General features: G+C 44.3%; 1 protein-coding gene across 1 annotated transcript in view; it reads right to left on the bottom strand.

The window, feature by feature from the left end:
• LOC124776054 (cytochrome P450 9e2-like) overlaps positions 1-18712 on the bottom strand; it is a 63947-nt gene extending 45235 nt beyond the window's left edge. The window contains exon 1 of the mRNA XM_047250896.1: positions 18364-18712. Coding sequence (XP_047106852.1) covers positions 18364-18607 — 244 coding nt within the window. The 5' untranslated portion in view covers positions 18608-18712. The remainder of the gene's footprint in view (positions 1-18363) is intronic.
• Between the last annotated feature and the right edge of the window lie 3860 nt (positions 18713-22572).

The raw sequence follows: 22572 nt of genomic DNA, 5'->3' as shown, positions 1-22572 counted from the left end.
GCTAAGGAGAAATAGATCAGTACGAGTTGAAACACTCAGCTGGAAGAACAAAATTCGTATTTTGAGCCCGGTGAGGCTGTTGCATGCATAAGACAGCCACAGTGGGTGAGGTGAATCAGTCGTCAACCATTTCCTGTTGTGAGTTGTGTGAGTTGCTGGATGTATTTAGTGTTGAGGTGAGTTTCATTAAATAGCTACTATGAAACATTATCCGCAAACGATTTCGTTGATCACTACCCATTGTCTACTTCGCTAGTGAAGATACACTGCCCTGCCCTAATCCTTACAAAGGCAGACATCCATAATTATTAAGTATATCGATGTGTAGCTTTCGTCAAGTTATAGCGGACAATGTGGCGGATTTCCCGACATTCGCAAATAAAAACAGCACCGAAAACCTCCGTCCGTCGTCAAGAGGAGATGTTCTACAAACGGGCTGACCTATTGCATCAAATTTAAGAAAGCACGAAACTCAGGTGTGGTTCTTGCGTTCACCTGTGCGCTTGAAGCTCATCAGCCTGTGTCCTGCTGTTGTAGCAGCGTCGCGGTTGTGTGCTGGAGAGTGTCCAGATGGTGCCAAGCGCTCAAGATCTCTCTTTACAAAGGTTGTAAGGAAAAATTCTCGTAATTGTAAGTGTGGAGATTAAAATACGCAAAGGAAAAAGGAAGAACAACTGATTAGAGAAATGATACTAACATTTTAGCAGCAGTAACACTCAATACAAATGTCGCTAAGAGGCGTTAGGAAGCTCGAGCGGTTCCCTCAGACGAGTGTTACGCGGACGCTACATTCGGTCGCATTTCGTGCTCTTCACATTTCGGTGCTTCTACAACTTCACGTCAGGTACTTCGAAAACTGGTTACAGTTCTCCGAATATTATCTACGAAAAGAGCAAAATGAAGTCCCATATTAATGTAAAATTTTGTGTATGGAAGAAGCATCGTTTACAAACCATGGGCAAGTCAATCTTCGCAACATGCGTTAATGGTCAGTTCAAAATCTGCGCTGACTCAAAACAGTGGACAGAACGACGCTCTTGGTCTGTCAATGTTTGCTGTGTGTTTTCCAAGACTTGCATCATTGGCCTCTGTTTTATGGACAGGAATCTAAATAATTACAAGCGTCTCGAGTTTTTGAGATATGCTGGTGACGCAATTACTGCAAGAAATGCCACTCGGCAAAGGCAATCGGTGCGGTATATACGTAACGGATGTCCCTCCCTTTCCCCAACTGAGCTGACAAACCCTCTTAATAGAGGAGCATCAGTAGAGTAGTTCAGGAAGCGCAAAACGATCTGCACACCCGCCAAACTTAACACTTCTATACTTTTATCTGTGGAGAAAATTGAAACAAGAAGATTAAAAGGAAACATCGCCGTCTACCGAAGGCAGGAAATGCTTCATAGCACGGGTCTGTGCTGCCGTTACCTCCAGGTGAAATTCAACGTGCAGTATTGCCTCTCTGTAATCACTTGATGACGTGTAGCAATGCTCAAGGTCAGAATTTTGAGCACTTCATATGACAGTCATGATAATGAACGCTCCAACCGTGCCTGAGTTACATGCTTGCTTACATTTGGTATATAGCAGGGCACACGTCTGTAAAACGTCTTCTCATGACGGGGGGACAGTAGTTTGTGACGCTGTTATGTTGATGCTATACTGAGGGAAAACAATATGGCAACACCAGTAAGGAGTAGTGCGATAGAAACGAAAGTTGGTAGGGGTCTCACTACATCTTGCATGCCCTCAGAAAACAAAATGGTGATGTGGTGTGGTGGCCCTCAACAACGTACGCCGAGTCTCAGAGTTGAAATATTAAAAGTTTTGGCTGGTTTCGTTGTCCAGGGGCTGGGATACGTAGCTGCCGCATTACAAGGCAAATACTGCTGAGTCTACAGTATACAACATGAATGTACACATGAATCGAATGGTCGAAGGTTCCTATCACTCAATAATTGCGAATTTTGAATGTTACATAGAAATTTATAAATGAAAGATAGCAAATAAATAAATTCTGCAGGTACTATTTTAATGACTTTAAATGATAGCTACCATAGCAGAAGTACCTATAAGAATGCCTTTTATTACTGCAAAACACTTATTGGTGTCGATGGGCCAGCAATTACATAAAATATAAGTTGAATAACAGGGAAACAATAGATTCCTACTTCACTAAATTAGTTATGAACAACATAGCTCGCGACATATTCACTTCTAAACGCATACTATGCCTTCACTGCAGAAGCCACGGAAATCACGCAAGAGCACAAGTCGGCACTCCGAAATACCGGGTGATCAAAAAGTCAGTATAAATTTGAAAACTGAATAAATCACGGAATACTGTAGATAGAGACGTAAAAATTGACACACATGCTTGGAATGACATGAGCTTTTATTAGAACCAAAAAAATACAAGCGATCAAGAAATGTCCGACAGATGGCGCTTCATCTGATCAGAATAGCAATAATTAGCATAACAAAGTAAGACAAAACAAAGATGATGTTCTTTACAGGAAATGATCAATATGTCCACCATCATTCTTCAACACTAGCTGTAGTCGAGGAACAATATTGTGAACAGCACTGTAAAGCATGTCAGGAGTTATGGTGAGGCATTGGAGTCGGATGTTGTCTTTCAGCATCCCTAGAGATGTCGGTCGATCACGATACACTTGCGACTTCAGGTAACCCCAAAGCCAATAACCGCACGGACTGAGGTCTGGGGACCTGGGAGGCGAAGGATGACGAAAGTGGCGGCTGAGCGCACGATCATCACCAAACGACGCGAGCAAGAGATCTTTGACCCGTCCAGCAATATGGGGTGTTTTTTGTTTGGTTCTAATAAAACCCCTTGTCATTCCAACCATGTGTGTCAATTTTTACCTATCTATCTACATTATACCGTGATTTATTAAGTTATCAAATTTATACTGACTTTTTGATCACCCGGTATTTCTCTCCGCGCGACCAAGCACAAACTGTTCCACTCTCGAAGTTTTTCCTGCGACTCTCGTCCATCGCGCCATACTGTCCAGAACTCCCTCGTGTCCGCTTTGTAACAGTCACTGTGATTGGCTAGAGCGCTCCCGCCCTGTCTTCAAGCCAATGCACACTCACAAACATAATGAAACACATTCGAAATATTGAAATTATAATAACTTGAAACGAAATAAATATTCCTACAGCTGGACCATAAACACGCTCAAACACACATTATTAAATACATAAACAAATTTAATAAAAATATCTCAGAGGAATAGAACAGAAGTAAGCCAGTAACCTACGTCTCTGTTCATTCTAAAACACAGTAAATAATTGACCAATTTCTTCATGAATAGTATATATCGGACATAAACAAAGACGCAGATGAATAAATATATTTATAAGCATGCTGCTACCGTTTTTTCGTGTAACTGTGGAGTACTTATGACCTGACGAGATTAATAGTAATTGACCACTTTGGCCTCCAATAACTCATGTACTATTCAAGTTACATGCCTGTAATTCATACCAATTTTGGTTTACATTAATAGTCTTCTAAGGACACGCCAATCGACAAATTTGGATGAACAGTTTAGATTTCGGAAATTCGTTACTGGGTGTTACTCGTGGAATTTACAGTCAGATACTACACATTAAACTAATAAAGTATTGAAAATCTGATTACACCATCAGAATCTTCATGCAAATAATGGTAATGTACATCTTTCTTTTTGAGGTATCATGATTCCTCTGACTACTACTAATTTCTGTATGAACTGTGAAATGTCTGCCATTAAGGTTTCACAAAGGCCGCCATCTTTGGCCCTCCCGGCATGCCTCCTTCATCGACACAGCGTCACCGTGGAACTGCCGGCCACGCGGTCCGGCCGTTGTGCGGCATCTCGCGGCTGCTGACCAGCCGCGGCTTGCCGGGTGGCCGCCGACTCTGGACTCTGAATACTTTCAGGGCGCCCGTTAACTCACAACCTGAAAGACGATATCTCTTCCAGTTTCGCACTAGTCGCGTAAGAGTGCCGCTAGCGGCGCCACTGTGAGAACACAAGTCAGGTTTGCTTTAGGTACACGCTGAAGCGGTTGTGAGCGTAGCTACCTTTGTGAGTGCCGCGTGGCTCGTGCTGTCTGTGACCAAGGAGCAGGTCGAAGCACCATCGGCTTGTGCAGACTCTCAACAAGAGTCTGCCTGGGAACGAGAAGTGAAGTGAACGCGCCGCCTACTGGAGTTGGTGGGCGAGCAGTCAGCCTGTGTACTGCAGTCACGCGCGTCTGACTGCTGAGCTGCGAGGGCTGCATCGAGCCACGGGCAACAAGTGCACGCTGGCCGTGCATCTAGTGCAGCGCTCTGGGGGCTATGCCTGTCTCTTGTTGAAGCTCCGGTGTCGAGAATAACAATAACTGGCATGCCTTCAACTGCATATTCTATCGCTGAGATGGGCACTGATGGAAAATCTCTTCTACATGTGTTGATATCCGTGATATTTTCTCTGTCGTTTCATCTGAAAAACCCCTACAAATATTCCTGACCGCTTCTCCGCTCCGTGATTCGGTCGTTCTTAGTTTATCGGTCATTGTTCATTTTGGTGTGCAGACTCGTCTGGAACATCTGTTACGATCGGTGCATTATCCCTCCAGTTCGGATTCATCTGCAAGGGTTGTGTTCTGCAATTATTTAGTCTATTCCAGTGCTGTGCTTGCGCATGGAATGGTTGAGATTATTACTCCAATGCTTGTTACGTGGGTTGTAATTCTGTTTGTTGTTAAGGACAGGGTTAGACCTGCGATTGGGTCTGTTCGTTGTCGCTGTAGTTACTTTGTCCATCGAGGCTGTTACCGAACTGATTCTGAGGTTGGCAGTTACAATTACAATTACCTTCATTCATAACGTTGATGTTATTAGCACGGCCATTGTGTGCATTTGGACCTGACATACACACATCAAAAAAAGTTTTGCATCATCCCGGTTCCCAGAACTCCTGAAGATAGACCTTGACTCTGGATATTGTACCACAAACACAGTCCCCTTGACTGTTCAGAGATGTCGAACGTTGCCTGTGGATATTGTATCACAGACACAGTCCCTTTGACTGTTTAAAGATGTCACTAAACCCGCCCAAAGATGTAAACAACCATCCATGAGCACCGCCTATTAGACGGAAGGGGTCCGACAATGGATCAGTTCCAGTCATTCCACCAGGAAGGATGTACACGGCTCGTGTTGTCTGTAGTTCAACCATATCTAGACGGTCAATACTGTGGTTCGATCGCGTCCGCATTGTTACTTTGTGTCAAGAAGGACTCTCAACAAGGGAAGTGTTCAGGCGTGTCAAAGTGAACCAAGGCGATATTGTTTGGACATGGAAGAAATACAGAGAGACAGGAACTGTCGATGACATACCTCGCTCAGGCCGCCCAAGGGCTACTACTACGGTGGTTGACCGCTACGTACGTTCAAATGGTTCAAATGGGTGTGAGCACTATGGGACTTAACTTCTGAGGTCATGACTCCCCTAGAACTTAGAACTACTTAAACCTAACTAACCTAAGGACATCACACACACCCATGCCCGAGGCAGGATTCGAACCTGCGACCGTAGCAGTCTCGTGTTTCCGGACTGAAGCGCCTAGAACCTCTCGGCGACCTCGGCCGGCTCCGCTACCTACGGATTATGTCTCCGAGGAATCCTGACAGCAACGCCACCATGTTGAATAATGCTCTTCGTGCAGCCACACGACGTCGTGTTAAGACTCAAACTGTGCGCAATAGGGTGCATTATGCGCAGCTTCACTCCTGATGTCCTTAGCGAGGTCCATCTTTACGACCACGACCCCATGCAGCGCGGTACAGATGGGTCCAACAACATGCCGAATGGGCCGCTCAGGATTGGCATCACGTTCTCTCCACCGATGAGTGACGCATATGCCTTCAACCAGACAATCGTCAGAGACGAGTTTGTAGGCAACCCGGTCAGGCTGAACGCCTTAGACACACTGTCCAGCGAGTGCGGCAAGGTGGAGGTTCCCTCCTGTTTTCAGTGGCATTATGTGGGGCCGACATACCCCGCTGCTGACTCATGGAAGGCGCCATAATGCGATGCGTGAATGCCATCCTCCGACCGATAGTGCAACCATATTGGCGAGGCATTCATCTTCATGGCCGACAATTCGCGCACACATCGTCCACATCTTGTGAATGAGTTCCTTCAGTATAACGACATCACTCGACTAGAGTGGCCAGAATGTTCTCCAAACATGAACCCTATCGAACATGCCTAGGATAGATTGAAAAGGGCCCTTTATGGACGACGTGACCCACCAACCACTCTGAGCGATCTACGCCGAATCTCCGTTGAGGAGCGGGGTAATCTGTACCAACATTGCCTTGATGAACTTGTAGATAGCACGCCACGACGAATACAGGCATGCATCAATTCAAGAGGACGTGCTACTGGGTATTAGAGTTACGGTTGTGTATAGCAATCTGGACCACCACCTCTGAAGGTCTCGCTGTATGGTGGTCAATATGCAATGCATGCAATGTGTGATTTTCATGTGCAATAAAAAGGGCGGGAACGATGTTTATGTTGATATCTGTTCCAATTTTCTGTACAGGTTCCGGAACTCTCGGAACCGAGGAGATGCAAAAATTTTGTTGACGTGTGTATTACAGTTTCCTTGTCCACAACATGACTCTAAAAACTCCTGGATGGAATCGACTGAAGTGAGTATGAACATAAATTCACCCACGTTTTTATCATTTGCATGAATGAGTTTGTAGCTTATCCTGGGAGGAATTTCGACTTCAAGATGCGCGGAATATCTTTATTAGTAATTGGCTAATCTCAATATCAAGCCTTTTTTAAGTAGTTCTAAAAGTAGCGTCAGAGACTACCATTCTTGTAAGAGAATACTTCCACATAAAAAATTTCTTTTTCTAAGCGCCTAAGCGCTCTTGTATACCTCGAGATCAGTACTTCGACCAAAACGCTCTCTCAAACTCTTCAGAAGTCTGGAAAATCTGTCTGGCCACAATGGTTGGGACTGGCGGCGCTTAAGGAGCTTCTTCCCCACCAGCATAAACGTATACAAATTTATCAGTGACAAAACACCGTGATCTGTGTCGTATTATATGCACAGAACGACTGATACATATCTTTGCATTGTTAGAATCCCATGCGGTGCCGGAAGTCTGTGGTTGTCGCGCCCCGTCACGCATCTCTGTTTAGGTGTCTTTAATGGCCTCTCGGATCTTCTCTGCACCCTTAGAAAATTGTCGACAGATTGTAATACATTGGTTTTCCACCGATCAAAGTTAGAATCTCTTTAAATTCCCTCTCAATTGGCTATCTGAAGGTAAATCTTCGACATAAGTTAGCTACCGCTTGCTAATTCTGTATAACGATCATCCACACATAGCATGAGAAACGATCTATAACGGTTCGCAACTGGTGTCTGGCTAAAACGTCCTGTAATACACATCCCTATCATTCCAAAGGGTTTACTGGTTTCTGATAACTTCAGGAGCAGCACACGTCAATTGCTTAATCTCCCCATTCTGCACATGCCATACAGTTTTTAACATACTGTTCTACATCTTCTCTAGGCACACACACCACAAGTAATGTTCAGCTTCTCTTTGGTCCACGGTTTTACATTTTTAGTGACTTGATAACAAATGATCATATCATTGTTTCACACATCTCGCAGCATGACAGAAAACACAATGTGTGACTCAAAGTCACACATGGCATACCATCCATTCTATGGCAGTCTTATTACTGAGGTCATTTGCATTACTGTGTTTCTTGCTAGGTTTATGAATTACTTCAAAATGAAACTTTTTCAACTTCTGTGGCCATCATATAAGTCTATTCGACGGATTCTTTAATCCCAATAACCACTTCAACATTGTGTGATCCATTATTACCTTGCACTTTTTCCCATACGAATAACAGCGGAAGTGTAACATGTTAGATACCACGCTTAGTATTATCTTTTATGTGGCAGAATAGTTCCTGTCTGGTTTGTTCAGTAATTGTTAAGTTACATAGTGGCTCAAGTAGGGAATGTTTAATTATAGCCACTATGTATTTATTCATGTAACGAATAAGAAATGGTTCAAATGGCTCTGAGCACTATGGGACTTAACTGCTGAGGTCATCAGTCCCCTAGAACTTAGAACCACTTAAACCTAACTAACCTGAGGACATCACACACATCCATGCTCGAGGCAGGATTCGAACCTGCGACCGTAGCGGTCGCGCGGCTCCAGACTGTAGCGCCTAGAACCGCTCGGCCACTCCGGCCAGCAACGAATAACAAAGAATTATTCTATACATCAGGTAATTAATAAATCAGGTACTTAATTTCGGTTTTTAGTAACCGTCTTCAGACTTATAATATACAGAGGCCAAATGTCCCACAAAAATACGGATATTACAAACTGAAGGCAACAGAAATCAGTTTGAACATAAACTAAATATTCAAATAACACAGTTTTTTAAGTCATGTAGAGTCGACACTGTAAAAATGGTACACTTACAAGAATGAGCCAAAAGAAGCTTAGTCATATAAATTTTAAATTGTAAGTACCATATGTATGGTAGTAGCGTAGATGCTCACTCTGTGGGGAAATGTATTGTACTGTCATGCAGAAGCGACTGGCCTAGCTACTAGGTGTCACTACTGCACAGGTCACATGACTTTCGCATTAATTATTTATTTAATAAACAAATGAACAAATCGTAACTTAGAGCTAACATGTTATGTTACAGTTTTAAGGAGAACAGAGGTTGTTATTTAGCATTACTACGGAAACAGACTTCTATTAAAGTTAAGTGACTGCGTGACGGGATTGAGATGTTACAGTCACACAGAACTAATTCAGAGTAACTGTCCTACATATCAATTATGTAAACAAACTACAGATATGAAGAATTTTATCCACAGTATTAAAAGCACTGCATGTGGTCAAGAATTTGTGGGTCACTAATTCTCTTGAGTAGTTGCAGCTCACCCTTAAACAAACATGCATGGCAGCAACCAAACTATTCTCAGATGGGCAGCTCAGTGGTATCTATGAAGAAGCATACTCCACTGTAACTAAAGACGACACACTGGAGTAAGTTGCTGTCGAACTGGGATCTGGCCAGTCTGAGGAACTACATCGGCGAATGTTTGCCGTTCTTCACAAGTTTTCGGATGTTTTTGAACCTGGAGTGGAGAAAAGACAGATCACGTGGTCCTGGTAAAACACAGTATCAACACTTGGTCTCATCTACTAATTATCCAGTGCTTCTATAGGGCGTCGCCAGCTTAACAGCGGTGATTTGGGAGCTAGTGGAGATGATGTTGCGGGGCAAAATCACTGAACCTCCAGAGAGTCTTTGATCCTCTCCAGTGGTTGTTGTGGAGAATAAGGACAGCACATGGCGTGGCATTTCTGCATTGACTACTGATGACCGAACAAAATCACAAGTCTATGCACTGCGATGCACTGGTGATACAATAGACTGCTTGAAAAGACCAAAGTAGTTCTCAACTAAGGTAACTTAGAAAGGCTGCTGGTAAATGAAGACTAACAAGGCTGACTGGGAAGAGGGTGTAAGCATATTGTCATATCGCTGGCTTAGTTGTGGAGTATCTTTACGGGCAGCCGCGTCTGTAGTGAGTCAAGCGCAGAACACGGAACTGTTATGTTGTGTAGTGTGTAGCTCTGCATGTGAGAGGCTTTTTAGTATTCAGGTTGAAGAGTTGCTGCAAGTGCTGTTACAGAGTGATTTCAGGTGTGCCGGAGGGGAGTATCGTAGGACCGTTGCTATTCACAATATACATAAATGACCTTGTGGACAACATCGGAAGTTCACTGAGGCTTTTTGCGGATGATGCTGTAGTATATCGAGAGGTTGTAACAATGGAAAATTGTACTGAAATGCAAGAGGATCTGCAACGAATTGACGCATGGCGCAGGGAATGGCAATTGAATCTCAATGTAGACAAGTGTAATGTGCTGTGAATACACAAAAAGAAAGACCCATAAGCATTTAGCTACAATATAGCAGGTCAGCAACTGGAAGCAGTTAATTCCATAAATTATCTGGGAGTACGCATTAGGAGTGATTTAAAATGGAATGATCATATAAAGTTGATCGTCGGTAAAGCAGATGCCAGACTGAGATTCATTGGAAGAATCCTAAGGAAGTGCAGTCCGAAAACAAAGGAAGTAGGTTACAGTACGCTTGTTCGCCCACTGCTTGAATACTGCTCAGCGGTGTGGGATCCGTACCAGATAGGGTTGATAGAAGAGATAGAGAAGATCCAACGGAGAGTAGCGCGCTTCGTTACAGGATCATTTAGTAATCGCGAAAGCGTTACGGAGATGATAGATAAAACGCAGTGGAAGACTCTGCAGGAGAGACGCTCAGTAGCTCGGTACGGGCTTTTGTTGAAGTTTCGAGAACATACCTTCACCGAGGAATAGAAGGGAGAACCGACAGAGGTACTCAGGGTACCCTCCGCCACACGGTCCGTCAGGTGGCTTGCGGAGTACGGATGTAGATGACTCTGGACTGGAAAAGGACGTCATCAGGAAGCTGTACCCCAGAGCACCGGCACCACCACGGCTATATGGGCTCCCTAAGATCCACAAAGACGGAGTTCCATTGCGACCCATAGTGAGCACCATCAACTCACCGACATATGGTTTAGCCAAGTACCTAGCACAACTGCTCAAACCGATCGTGGGTCACTGTGAGCACCATGTCAAGAACTCGGCGGAGTTTGTGAAGGTACTACAAGGCTTTCGCCTGGATAAAGAAGATCTTCTTGTCAGCTTTGACGTCACCTCACTCTTCACACGAGTAGCGCTGGAAGACTCCCTAGCGCTGCTCGAAACACGCTTTAGTGAGGACACAATAAAGCTGTTCCGGCATGTGTTAACAAACACCTACTTCAAGTGTGGAGGCAAATTTTATGAACAAGTGGATGGTGTAGCCATGGGGTCCCCCTTAGCTCCAGGCATCGCTAATCTTTACATGGAGCACTTTGAAGACATAGCCCTGGACACCGCCCCATTGAAACCGAAAGCCTTTTACAGATATGTGGATGACACTTTTGTCGTGTGGCCACATGGCAGAGAGAACCTGCAAGACTTCCTGCGACATCTCAACAGCATACACAGCAACATACAATTCACCATGGAGGTGGAAGAAAACGGAAGCTTGCCCTTCCTTGACATTCTAATCAAGAGGCACCCTGATGGCACCTTGGGTCACGCTGTGTATAGGAAGAAGACACATACGGATTTATACCTTCATGCACAGAGTTGCCACCACCCAGCACAACGCAACTCAGTGCTTAACACACTTGTGCACAGGGCCAAGTCTATCTGTGATGATGACAGCCTACCTGCAGAGTTACAACACCTAAGGGAGACCTTCCGCAGCAACGGTTACAATGAGACGCAAATCTCGCGCGCCCTACACAAGAGCAGGAAGGTAGACACACCAGAAGAAGAAGATGAGACCAGATGCCTGGCATTTCTACCATACACGGGACCGCCAACAGCCAAGATTGCCCGCATTCTGGAGAAACACAACATCAAGACAATTTTTCATGCCCCAAGTAAAATTAAGGACATACTTGGCTCAGTCAAAGACCACCTAGGACTGCTGACTCCGGGCGTATACAGTATTGAATGTGAATGTGGTACGAAATACATCGGACAAACGCAGCGCTGCATCACGCAGAGGCGCTCGGAACACATTAGAAATGTACGCCTTGGTCAGACAGAAAAATCTGCGGTAGCGGAACATAGCCTTAACGAAGGACACACCTTCCTCTTTGAGGGTACGAAGAAGCTGTGTGACGCTAAAGGATTTTGGGATTCAGTTTTCAAAGAGGCTGTAGAAATTCGGTTGAACAGCAACCTGATCAATCGAGACACTGGTTTCCAACTCAGTACAGCTTGGAATCCCGCAATAACTAAAATTAGAAGAGAACGCTCCGGCACGAGGACGGTAGCGGCCACAGACGTATTAGGAACCGGCAGGGACTCGACGCCCGGTCTGCGCCGCGAACCCCCCACCACTGGCGCGGCGGCCGATTCCGCAGGTACCTGATTGGTCGGCGCCTGGAATCAGTCACTGGTCCAGGAGCCTTTATAGGACCGCGCAACACAGCATCTCGACACCCCACATAGACGAGGTCCACAGGAAGGTCTGCGCCAGAATGTCCATTCTATACCCTATCCTGAACACAAACAGCTCCCTTCCCTGCCCAGTAGCAGTAAATGTTTATCAGGCCCTCATCCGGCCAGTAATGGAGTATGCGTGCCCAGTCTGGGGATACGCGGCGAAGCAGCACCTGGACAAACTCCAGAGGCTGCAGAACCGCGCCCTCAGAAGGGCACTGCATCTACCTCTCGGATTCCCCACAGACGACCTGCACGCCGCAGCCGAAATCCCACTCCTGAGAGAGCGTTTCCAGGATCTGGCAAGGGCCTTCTATGAAGGTACTTCCAGATCCGGAAATGCACTCATCCACTCCCTAGGTCGGTATGACATGTCCCGCGATAAGCATAAGCGCCCTATGACGATCTTCGACGACATAATTGAAGAGAAAATCCCAATACCCAATCCCCAATCCAGTTCCTTCCCATATAACACCAATCTTTTCGCCTACCTCAGGCAAGTACTAGCCTCACTCACAACAAACATCACAAGTCACAGACACCAAAAACTATAGAAAAATCACACACACACGTTCACAGGGGAGTAAAAGCCGAAAGGCTACAAACTCCCCCACACACACTTCCCCAAAGAGGGGAAAGTAAAAGATGTGAGCAGCAGCATCTCGACACTTCGCTTGAAGATGATGGGCACGAAACCCTTCGAAACGTTGCGAGAAGACGACGCCTTTACTCGGCTGATCACCCGAGAAGATTTCACGAAAGGAAAACAATGTCGTAAAGTTATGTTTGATTAACATTTAATGTATTTTCATAGTTATAATTGTTTTATATGTGTAGTAATTAACAGTGTGAGTGTTGTATGAGCGAAGAAGAACAGAAGTAAATGAAAATTGTTTTGTTTATTCACGCAGTACCAGTTAAACTATACAGGGGATTTACTATAATTAAATGTGCAGTCAGTTTATGGTACTAATAAATCGTGAGTAGAACACAAATTAATCGGTAATTTCAGAAAGAGTAATTTTATATTTGATACTTTTCTAAAGTTATTTAATTAGCAATTGCTGTAGAAAGAAATGTTTTACTATGATTGGTCATTGAAGTAAAGCGCGGGTTAGCGCGGAAAAATACTGCAACCTGATTTGCTGTTTGTGATATCAGCCAATCAGAAAAATGCAGGCTCGCGCCAATCTATGCTGGGAACAAAGCCTCTGGTGTGATCTAGGAGTCGGTCGGGGCTGAGTGTTCGAACTAGTAACATGTCATTGAAAGCAGCTCCGACGAAGGTACTGTAAAATCGCGGAAAAATGCTAATTACGAGTTCGCGAAGTAGTACAAAGCGTATTTAAGTGAACGGTATAGTGGAATTCGTGTGGAATTTCGGACGGAATATCAAAATTATTGCTTTTGACTGTTAGTTAAAACCACGCGGCGTGTTGTGCGATCTAAGACTGGAACAGGTATTACGTGTAGAGCAGAGTGCACAACATTTGAGCGAGCATTTTCATAACTAGACGATCCGGTGAACTCTATTAACTTCGTTAACGGGTGTAAATACCATAAACTGGCTACGTGTGTGATTGTGGTGTGCGTGGGAACTTTACATTGTGTAGACACTTAGTACGGACTTGGCAGTATTAACTGTGATCTTTATCGTAAAAATACACCTTTTATTTCAGTACTAGCCACATCCCGTTTACCCGACAATTCTATGTATGTTGCGACCTGCAGTAGACAGTAGTGGTCTAGTATTTTCTACTGCAGCTTTCAGCTAGACAAATGAACATTGCTGGACAGTGGCAGGGCGGTGAAAGAGTAACGTGCCGCGCCGCAGTGCGCTCGTCTAAATGATGTTTTGTGGACTGTTAGTCATCCGTTAACTGGGATAACACTTCTGAACTGGTATGTAAACAGTGCAACCTGCGATTTTCCTCTAATCGTCTCAGAATATAGTTGTTCATACCAGACGTCGAACAGCGTTGTGTCTTAACATTGAGTGGCTCCCCTAAACCCGCTCGCATATTTCGACAGATGATTTCAGGCAAGCCAGCAGCAGTGTGGAGCAGAACAGTACGACCGCCGTGGGATTGCCAGGTACGTGGTGTGGACAGGGCGTACGGTCAAGCAACGAGAAGTCAGTATAAGGAACCCCCCTCCCCCCCCCCCACCCATTCGTACTCCTGGGCGTGTTACAAGGGTACCTCCAAAACACCTGACTGTCTCTGTGATTCAAAGTTATGCCATCTGAACTATGTAATGCTTCAGCCACCTCTGAGAACATGAGAAACAGCTTGCTTCTACACTTCAAATAGACGATTTGTCTTTGTTTTCTGTATTACAACATTGTTGTTCCAAAGACATTTGAAACACATCTAAGCCACCTGACAGTTGTGTTAAAGTGTGATCAACCCGAAGCCTCCAACTGAATCCAAAGAAGTGCCTCTCTGTCACCCAAGAAATGAAAAACTTGAGGCAGCTAGTGACTAGCATTGGAGACTATTGTGATCCACAGAAAATAAGGGCAACCATATTCTCTGACTCATTGGTTTTCTCGAAATGTGGTCGAACTACTGGTGATTCATAAAGGACTCCTGTGCTGAGGGATATCCATTCCAAGAAGTACTATAGGGAGACGCCAAATTTTCCTGGAAAGAAGTGCAAGAGAGATTTTTCCGTGTTCTTAAAAAGGCACTAACATCTCCAGTTCTAGCACTGTACGAAGAGAATGACAATACAGAACTTCACACTGATGCTAGCAGTTATGGGATGGATGCAGTTCTGATGCAAATTCAGGAAGGTGCTGAAAACGCGGTAGCTTATGCTTTCAGAGTACTCTCCAAGCCCAAGATGACCTACACTTCTACCAAGAAATATAACCTTACATTTGTTTTGGCCATCGTCAATGTCCGGTTATATTTATTTGGCAAACCATAGAGCATTGTGACAGATCATCATTCTCTATACTTGTTAACTAGCCCAAGAGATCTATGTAGTCAGGTAGCAAAATGGATTGTGAGGCTTGAGGAGCACGAAGTCAGAGTGGCTGCAAAGCAAGGACGTTGACTACCTTTCGAGGAAACCTTTAGCACAACTCAGCAATGTGGATGAAATATTAGGCATCACTATATCAAACGACGTTTCTGCTGAAAAGAGGGAAGATCCAGCACTCCTGAAAACCATAGAAGCCTTGAGCAGGGAGGCGCCTACCAAAGGAGAATTCCAATTAACAAACAAAACGCTCTGAATCATGAGTCAGAATTGGTTGCCCTTCGTCCCACGTCACTGTAAGGAATGCCAGTGATGGAAGCACATGTCGCAGTTGCCTTTGGGACGTCTGACACCAATTCTGCCTGATTACCTCTTGGGACGCTCCCAAAGTCGACAGAAAGGAATCGAAGAATAATGGTGCACACTGACTGCCTCACCCGGTAAGCTTTCACCAATGCTGTGCAGACTGCCTAAGCTCCGTAAATAGCAAGATTCTTTGTAGAAAACAGCATTTTGAAGCACGTAGCTTCCTTGCGATAAACTCTGATCTCGGCAACATTTTCGAGTCAATACTAGTTTCAAAGTAATTTAGCGTTGCGACATCACTCTCAGGTTGACAACTCCCTACCTGCTGGACTGCCTCACTGAATGCTTTAATAAGATGTTGGAAGATATACTCTCAACGTACGTTGATGTCAGACAGAGATACTGTGATGCAGTATTAGTCACCCTGATATTCGCGTTTAACACAGTGAAGCAAAACACTATGGGCTTGACACCATTCTTTCTGCTCCACATTCGTGAGACTTAAACGATAATGGACTCAATGTTTCTGTTTCAGTCAGATAATATTCAAATGCCTACGTGAAACACCCCGTCACCATTCGTGCGGTAGCGTTCTCGCTTCCCACGCCCGGGTTCCCGGGTTCGATTCCCGGCGGGGTCAGGGATTTTCTCTGCCTCGTGATGGCTGGGTGTTGTGTGATGTCCTTAGGTTAGTTAGGTTTAAGTAGTTCTAAGTTATAGGGGACTGATGACCATAGATGTTAAGTCCCATAGTGCTCAGAGCCATAGTGCTCAGAGCCACCCCGTCACCAGGACCGAAAAAGTAGGACAGCGACTCTCATACGGTTCCTGGAGACCCAGGGAATGGACTGAGAGCGCTATAGCGCCAAGCACAGGCCAGTGACGTGTTATGGAGTTTTACGCATATGCAGAAAGTGTTGTTACTGCAAAAGTTACTAGAGTGCTACTTCAGGTCGTATCATATCCTTCATTGTTTGCTGGAAGTCAAACACGAAGTCGAGTATTATGACCCCTCATCAAGAACAGAAAGTGCAGCGACGTCTTCCACGTCCGCTGTATGAAGCCCCAGTTCAGTACTGAAGCTCTGATCGACGATACGGGTTTCTCATTATTAAAGGCCTCCTCGATGAACACGAAACCTCAGTGAGATGGGCTATCGGTATGTGGGATGTGACACGAGCCAAATCCGTGGATCATCCAGCGCTACCATGAAGAGTACCAGTGACAAGCCCAGCATCCAGGTTGCTGTAGTCGGCTCCAGTGAGAATTTCTCAAACAATGGGTCACTGTTTTCCCAGGCCACGAAACAAAGCTACAAGCAGTCGTGCACGCAATGTGGAGTATCGGTTAGCGTTGCTGTCTGGCGTGCTACGGCTTGCCAGTTAAAATCCAGTCACCACCTAACATTATTTATTTACTGTTTGTCATTCCTAGAAGGTTCTCGAAATTTCATGTTTTCATTGCATGCATATACTGCAATACTCGATATTAGTATAAACAGAAAAACTCTGTGTTCAGGAGACAGTTCTGTCTGACCACTGATGTCTGACCACTGATGTGCGCAACAAATTCGCTTTCAATGCTAAGTGTCCATCATTGACAATCCTGCTTTCGTATTTGAACTTGACTGTGGTTACAACGTGTCAATATGTTGTTGGAGCCCATTTGATAACGGCGATAAAAAATTCATAATTATCTGAGAATTGGCTAACTCTTTATCGCCAAAAAATTGTGAAAGAGTAGACTGGTAGTCACTGTAAAGTTCATATGTTGAGTTGCAGACAGGCACAACAAAAAGACTATTTACGCACTGAGATCTCACCCAAATCCTGCCGGCCGCGGTGGCCGTGCGGTTCTGGCGCCGCAGTCCGGAACCGCGGGACTGCTACGGTCGCAGGTTCGAATCCTGCCTCGGGCATGGCTGTGTGTGATGTCCTTAGGTTAGTTAGGTTTAAGTAGTTCTAAGTTCTAGGGGACTTATGACCTAAGATGTTGAGTCCCATAGTGCTCAGAGCCATTTGAACCATTTTGAACCCAAATCCTTCTTCAGAAAAGGACACATACATACATTCACAAAAGCAGAAACATCTCGCGCAGTCATAGCCATTATCTCTCAGCCGCTCTTGTCAGTCCATAAAATTGCAGAAATAAGAAATACCAACAGCTGTACATTTAAAAAAATATATTAATTACACGACCAGTTTTGACACTACGTTAGTGTCATCTTGAGGCCCCTTTTCAAACTGAATGGTGATACACGATACTCAGTGCAACAGGATAGGTACCATTTATCTTCACTGGTCTCATGAGTTTCTATTTACTCGATGCGTGCACCCCAGCCATCTAAATTACAAGGACAAGGTTTTCTGTTTCTTTCCTAGTTTCCTCTTTCATCAATTGTCACCAGGTACTTCAATAGAGAGAAATTAACCTGCTTGCCATTAGTTTGAAGTATTAGTTGCAGGCAGTCACGTGGAAACTTACCTAGCAACGGGTACAACCAGTAGCGCATTCTGGACAGAGCGGCTGGAGTGGAGGTAGGGGTCACGTGTGGATGAGATGTGCCTGCTTGTGTTAACGTACGTGTGCTTTCTTTTCTGTAGAAAGCTTTGGCTGAAAGCTCAGTCTTTTACAGTCTTTTTGTTGTGCCTATCTGCAACTCAACATGTCATCTATACAGTGAGTGGCAATACATCATCTTCATAATTTTTGATATTCCAGCTTTGATTTTTTTATTTCTTATTTTCTTTTTTCCTTTTTTCTTACTAAAAACAAACAAAAACATTTAACTGCTGCGACGTAATTTATTGGAACTTTCCGTCCGAGGTAAAATAGATACTATATGCCACGTAGAGAAAATAAGTGTAATCAATACTTACCTTTCAATGCGACAAGCATCTTTTGTGCGAGTGGATTGCTCTTTTCTGCATTGATGAAATTCATATGGTCAGTAAAGTGGTCAAAATCCTTGACAGTGATGGAGCGTATCAATTCGGGATCTCTAATCAGTAGGACAGGGATCGTAAACGAGAAGACACCTGCATAGGGGTGTGGGTCCAACTTCTGATAGAGTTCATTGAGAATGTCAGGCATGGACTTCCTGCAGAACACCACGTCCAGCATGTTGCCCACTACTGGCAGAGGCGTCACGTATGGAACTCTGCGGTCAGCGAAGACACCGACGCAGCGCCGCCACCAAAGGATGAACACTGCCGTGGCTCCCAACACCAGGGATACCCATAACGTCCAGCAGTCGACAACCATCTGTGGGGAAACACGGAATGTGCTTCTTAGGCATGCGATCTGTCTTTCCTGACTTTCAGTGATACCGTGTAATGCCACGGGGAGGAATAAGTACTGGACAATTTATTAGCGCCGTATTTGAAAGTTAATTTAACATAGTCGTGAATCTATTATGATAGCCCTCTTATGAAGCTCTGTACATTAATTACATGGGATCATTATAGATAATGTCCTTGCATGAGACAAATTATAATCAGACACTTTAACACAGATTAGTCACTTAATTACGCATTTCCAATTCAATGAAAACGAAATGACCAAGTTGTATTAGCTGTATAACGTAATTTAAGTAAATCATACTTGCGTTTACATTCATAAATCTTATCTGTTATGGGATACAGTCATATTGACGAAATTTACCCTAAGCAGGAAAACTTAATAGCTTACTTTAAAGTGTGTGGCCAAAGCAATTAAATTTTTTCCATCACACACAAAAATAGAATTATTTCATTAATGAGAATCTCTTAATACCTTCCCTGCGTTTGCAATTAATACTTTGTAGCAGACAGGACAGTTTGAGGCAGATGTCTTCTGGGTTTCTTTAGACCATTTTATTACTAGGTAGTGTATGATCATGAGCTGGTGTCAAACGATTTGAGTGTTAAACACTGTGTACACAAGATGGAAACAAATGCGGGCGCCAGGTACTGCTTGTGTGTGATTGCAGTTATGGGTCTAGATCGAACCGGGAGTTTAATCTGGCCATCTTCGCTTATCGTGAAGCTCAAAATGCTGAATGACTAACGGATATTGAAGGGCATCTCCTCAGTCGTAACAACAAAATACCACGCTTTAGGAAAACCATAGCTTGATTCTAAAATTACCTCTACACATGTGCTATATTTTTTTCTGGCGAGCTTCATTTCTTCTTTCTTCAAATCAAATTCCTTTTGAACAACTTACGTTACTAATGTTCAGCGCCCTCTGTTTTTCAACTGTTGGAAAACACACTCGCTTACTCGAGTGTTTCTTCTTAAAGCATTTGAGAGTTATGCTTAGTTTTTCTGTACCAGTAGCGTCTGCTAACTCTGTGTCCTGTTGGGTAATAAATATTTGGTCTCCGGATGTGCTCATCCACTGTACTCTACAGGGAGGAGACAAAAGTCGTGCGATGGCTCCCATTAACGTATTTGGCCTCCTTTCGCCCGGCCTACTGCAGCAACTCGGCACGGCGTGTACACAACAAGTCGCTGGGAGTCCCCTGCAGAGATGTTGAGCCATGCTGACGCTACAACCGTCTGGTGCAAGATGTTTTGTATGAACTGCCCTCTCGATTAGGTCCCATAAATGTTCGATGGGATGCATGGCGGGCTATCTGGTTGGCTAAATCATTCGCTCGAATTATTCAGAATGTTCTTCAGTCGTATCGTCAACAATTGTGGCCCGGTGACGTGGTATCGTTGTTTGGGAATATGAAGTCCGTGAATGGCTGCAAATAATCCCCAAGTCGCTGGACACAACCATTTCCATCCCCCACCAGCTTGCACATCTCCTCGTTGACAACTTGGGTCCATGTCTTCCTGGCGCCTGCGCCACATCACTCTCTACCATCAGCTGTTACTACCTGAAGACAGGACCCACCTGACCAGTCTACGATTTTGCAGTCGTCTAGGGTCCAACTGATACGGTCATGAGGCTAGGGGAGGCGCTGCAGGCGATGTCCCGCTGTCAGCAGCGGCACTCGCGTCAGTCGTCCACTGCGATAGTCCATTAACGCCAGACTTGGCCACACTGACCACACGGATACGCTCGTCGTACGCCCCACACTGATTTGTGCGGTTATTTCACGCAGTGTTGCTTGTCTGTCAGCACTGACAACCCAAAGCAAATGCCGGTGCTCTCGGTGATTTTCTGTAGTGAGAGGAAAATGTGGTGTAATCGGCATGCTCTTGACACTGTGGATCCCGGAACAACCAGTTTCCTAAACGCTTTACTAAATGGACTGTTCCACGCATCGAGCTCCAATCACCATTCCGCATTCATTGTCTGACCTGAGTACAAATTACAGCTCCTGTCAGTGAACTATCCTTTTTACGCTGTGTACGCAATGCTGCCGCCATTTGTATACCTGCACGTCGCTGCCCCACGACTTCACTCACCTCATCGTACTGCTGACTCTGCGTGAAGCAGCTACTGGACGTCCTGCAAGTGCAGCAGCGTACTGGGAGTTTCACCTGACTCCCAGTGTCTCGTGAGTTGCTTTCTTTACCGTTTACAGGCCTGCCCACGCACGCTTTTAGAATGCATAGACATTGTATAGTACTTGTCAGACATTACAAAGAGCCACAAATAACTTTTTGTTTGTGCTCCCTTTCTGTCTGTGACGGTACAAACCCCGTTACTAGACGAATATTTCCAGTATGCAAGGATTGCTTCGTGGAGAGCGAGCGCGCTACACGGTGCGCGATTCGCGGAAGCGCGTGGCGCGCCCGCGCGAGATTTGCAGCGATTGGTTGGATGGTCTCCGCCGCCGGGCGGCCACGTGGCCCGCAGCTTGGGGCATTGTTTGGTTTTTCGCGCATTACGCGAAAACTACGTAACTTACGGTGAAGAGTCATGCGGCAGTGGAATGTGGTCAGCAATATGCACCTTCTGAAAGATCGATCTCTATTTCAAGTCACGAGACGCAAAAGTTATAGTAACCTCAAAATCGGTTAATATCACGAATACTGAAACATTAATAAAAATAGTAAATAACAACTTACAGGGATGAGCGAGCATTCATTAAAAACGTTTCGTCAAGCGGATCGAGTGCCGTAGTCATATGTTAAGATTCAAAAATAATTAAGTAGGTAAAGAGCAGTAAACAAAGTTTGAGGCAAAATTGTTTATAAAATTCAATAGAAAATTCATGACGTAAAGAACGGCACTATATAACATTTTGGGTGGCATCACACGTATTTTAAACTCGTTAAGTTATACTATACATCTAACTTGCAATGGTTTTCATTGTTTTCAAATCATTATTAACATTTATCGCCCATAAATAATTAATTATTATAGGTATGAAGATTTTGAGCAGTGCAATGTGTAGATCGCTATAGATTACAACTAAAAACAGTGCTATATGCAGTTCCATGTTAAAACTTTGCAGCACAGATGTAAACAAACAAATTTGCGCTTAGAGGCGAGGTTTTGCAAAAACTAAAACTTGATATACGGACGATAGAATAATCCTAGAAATTAATGAAACGCAGTAAGGTAAGATGTACGTTATAGCGTGGTTACGATGGTGTAGTTATTTCTGTCGAGGGATGTAAGTATCAAAGTTTGTAACCTTAACTGGTGAGACTGGTACTTAAATAACCAGGGTGTTGGACATCCGACCCTATATAAGCGAGCGGCCATCTTGGCCAGGCGTCAGATTTTGGTCAGTCGTTTTGGAGGGTGGGTGGCGAACAAGCCCCACTTGAGGGTGGCCCATGTAGTCATTTGAGAATTCATTTTCGCTCCGATTTATTTCGTCAAAGAGTATTGTTTAATAGTGCAAATGTGCAAGCATATATTTGGTGAACTGGAAAGTGCTACGATTATTTGTGTGAGTACGAATTACGAGGTATACATCGTCGTAAGTGAATATGTGGCTTTAATGAAATTAAAAAAAGTTAATTAATTAATTAATTACCTTTTTTTTAAAAAAATGTCTTTTTTGATTTTATTTTTCTTTCCTTCTGTACGTACGAGCTTTGTTGTAGAACCTCTTATTTACGTGTGGTAATAAAAATTCATTTACACAGAATTAAGTACATTTAAAATTACGTGAATTCATATTAACTGATTAAGAA

This window comes from Schistocerca piceifrons, chromosome 2 (genome assembly GCF_021461385.2).
Source record: "Schistocerca piceifrons isolate TAMUIC-IGC-003096 chromosome 2, iqSchPice1.1, whole genome shotgun sequence".
Lineage (NCBI taxonomy): Eukaryota > Metazoa > Arthropoda > Insecta > Orthoptera > Acrididae > Schistocerca > Schistocerca piceifrons.
Note: the sequence above shows the minus strand (reverse complement) of the source record. Positions and strands in the feature narration are given on the sequence as shown.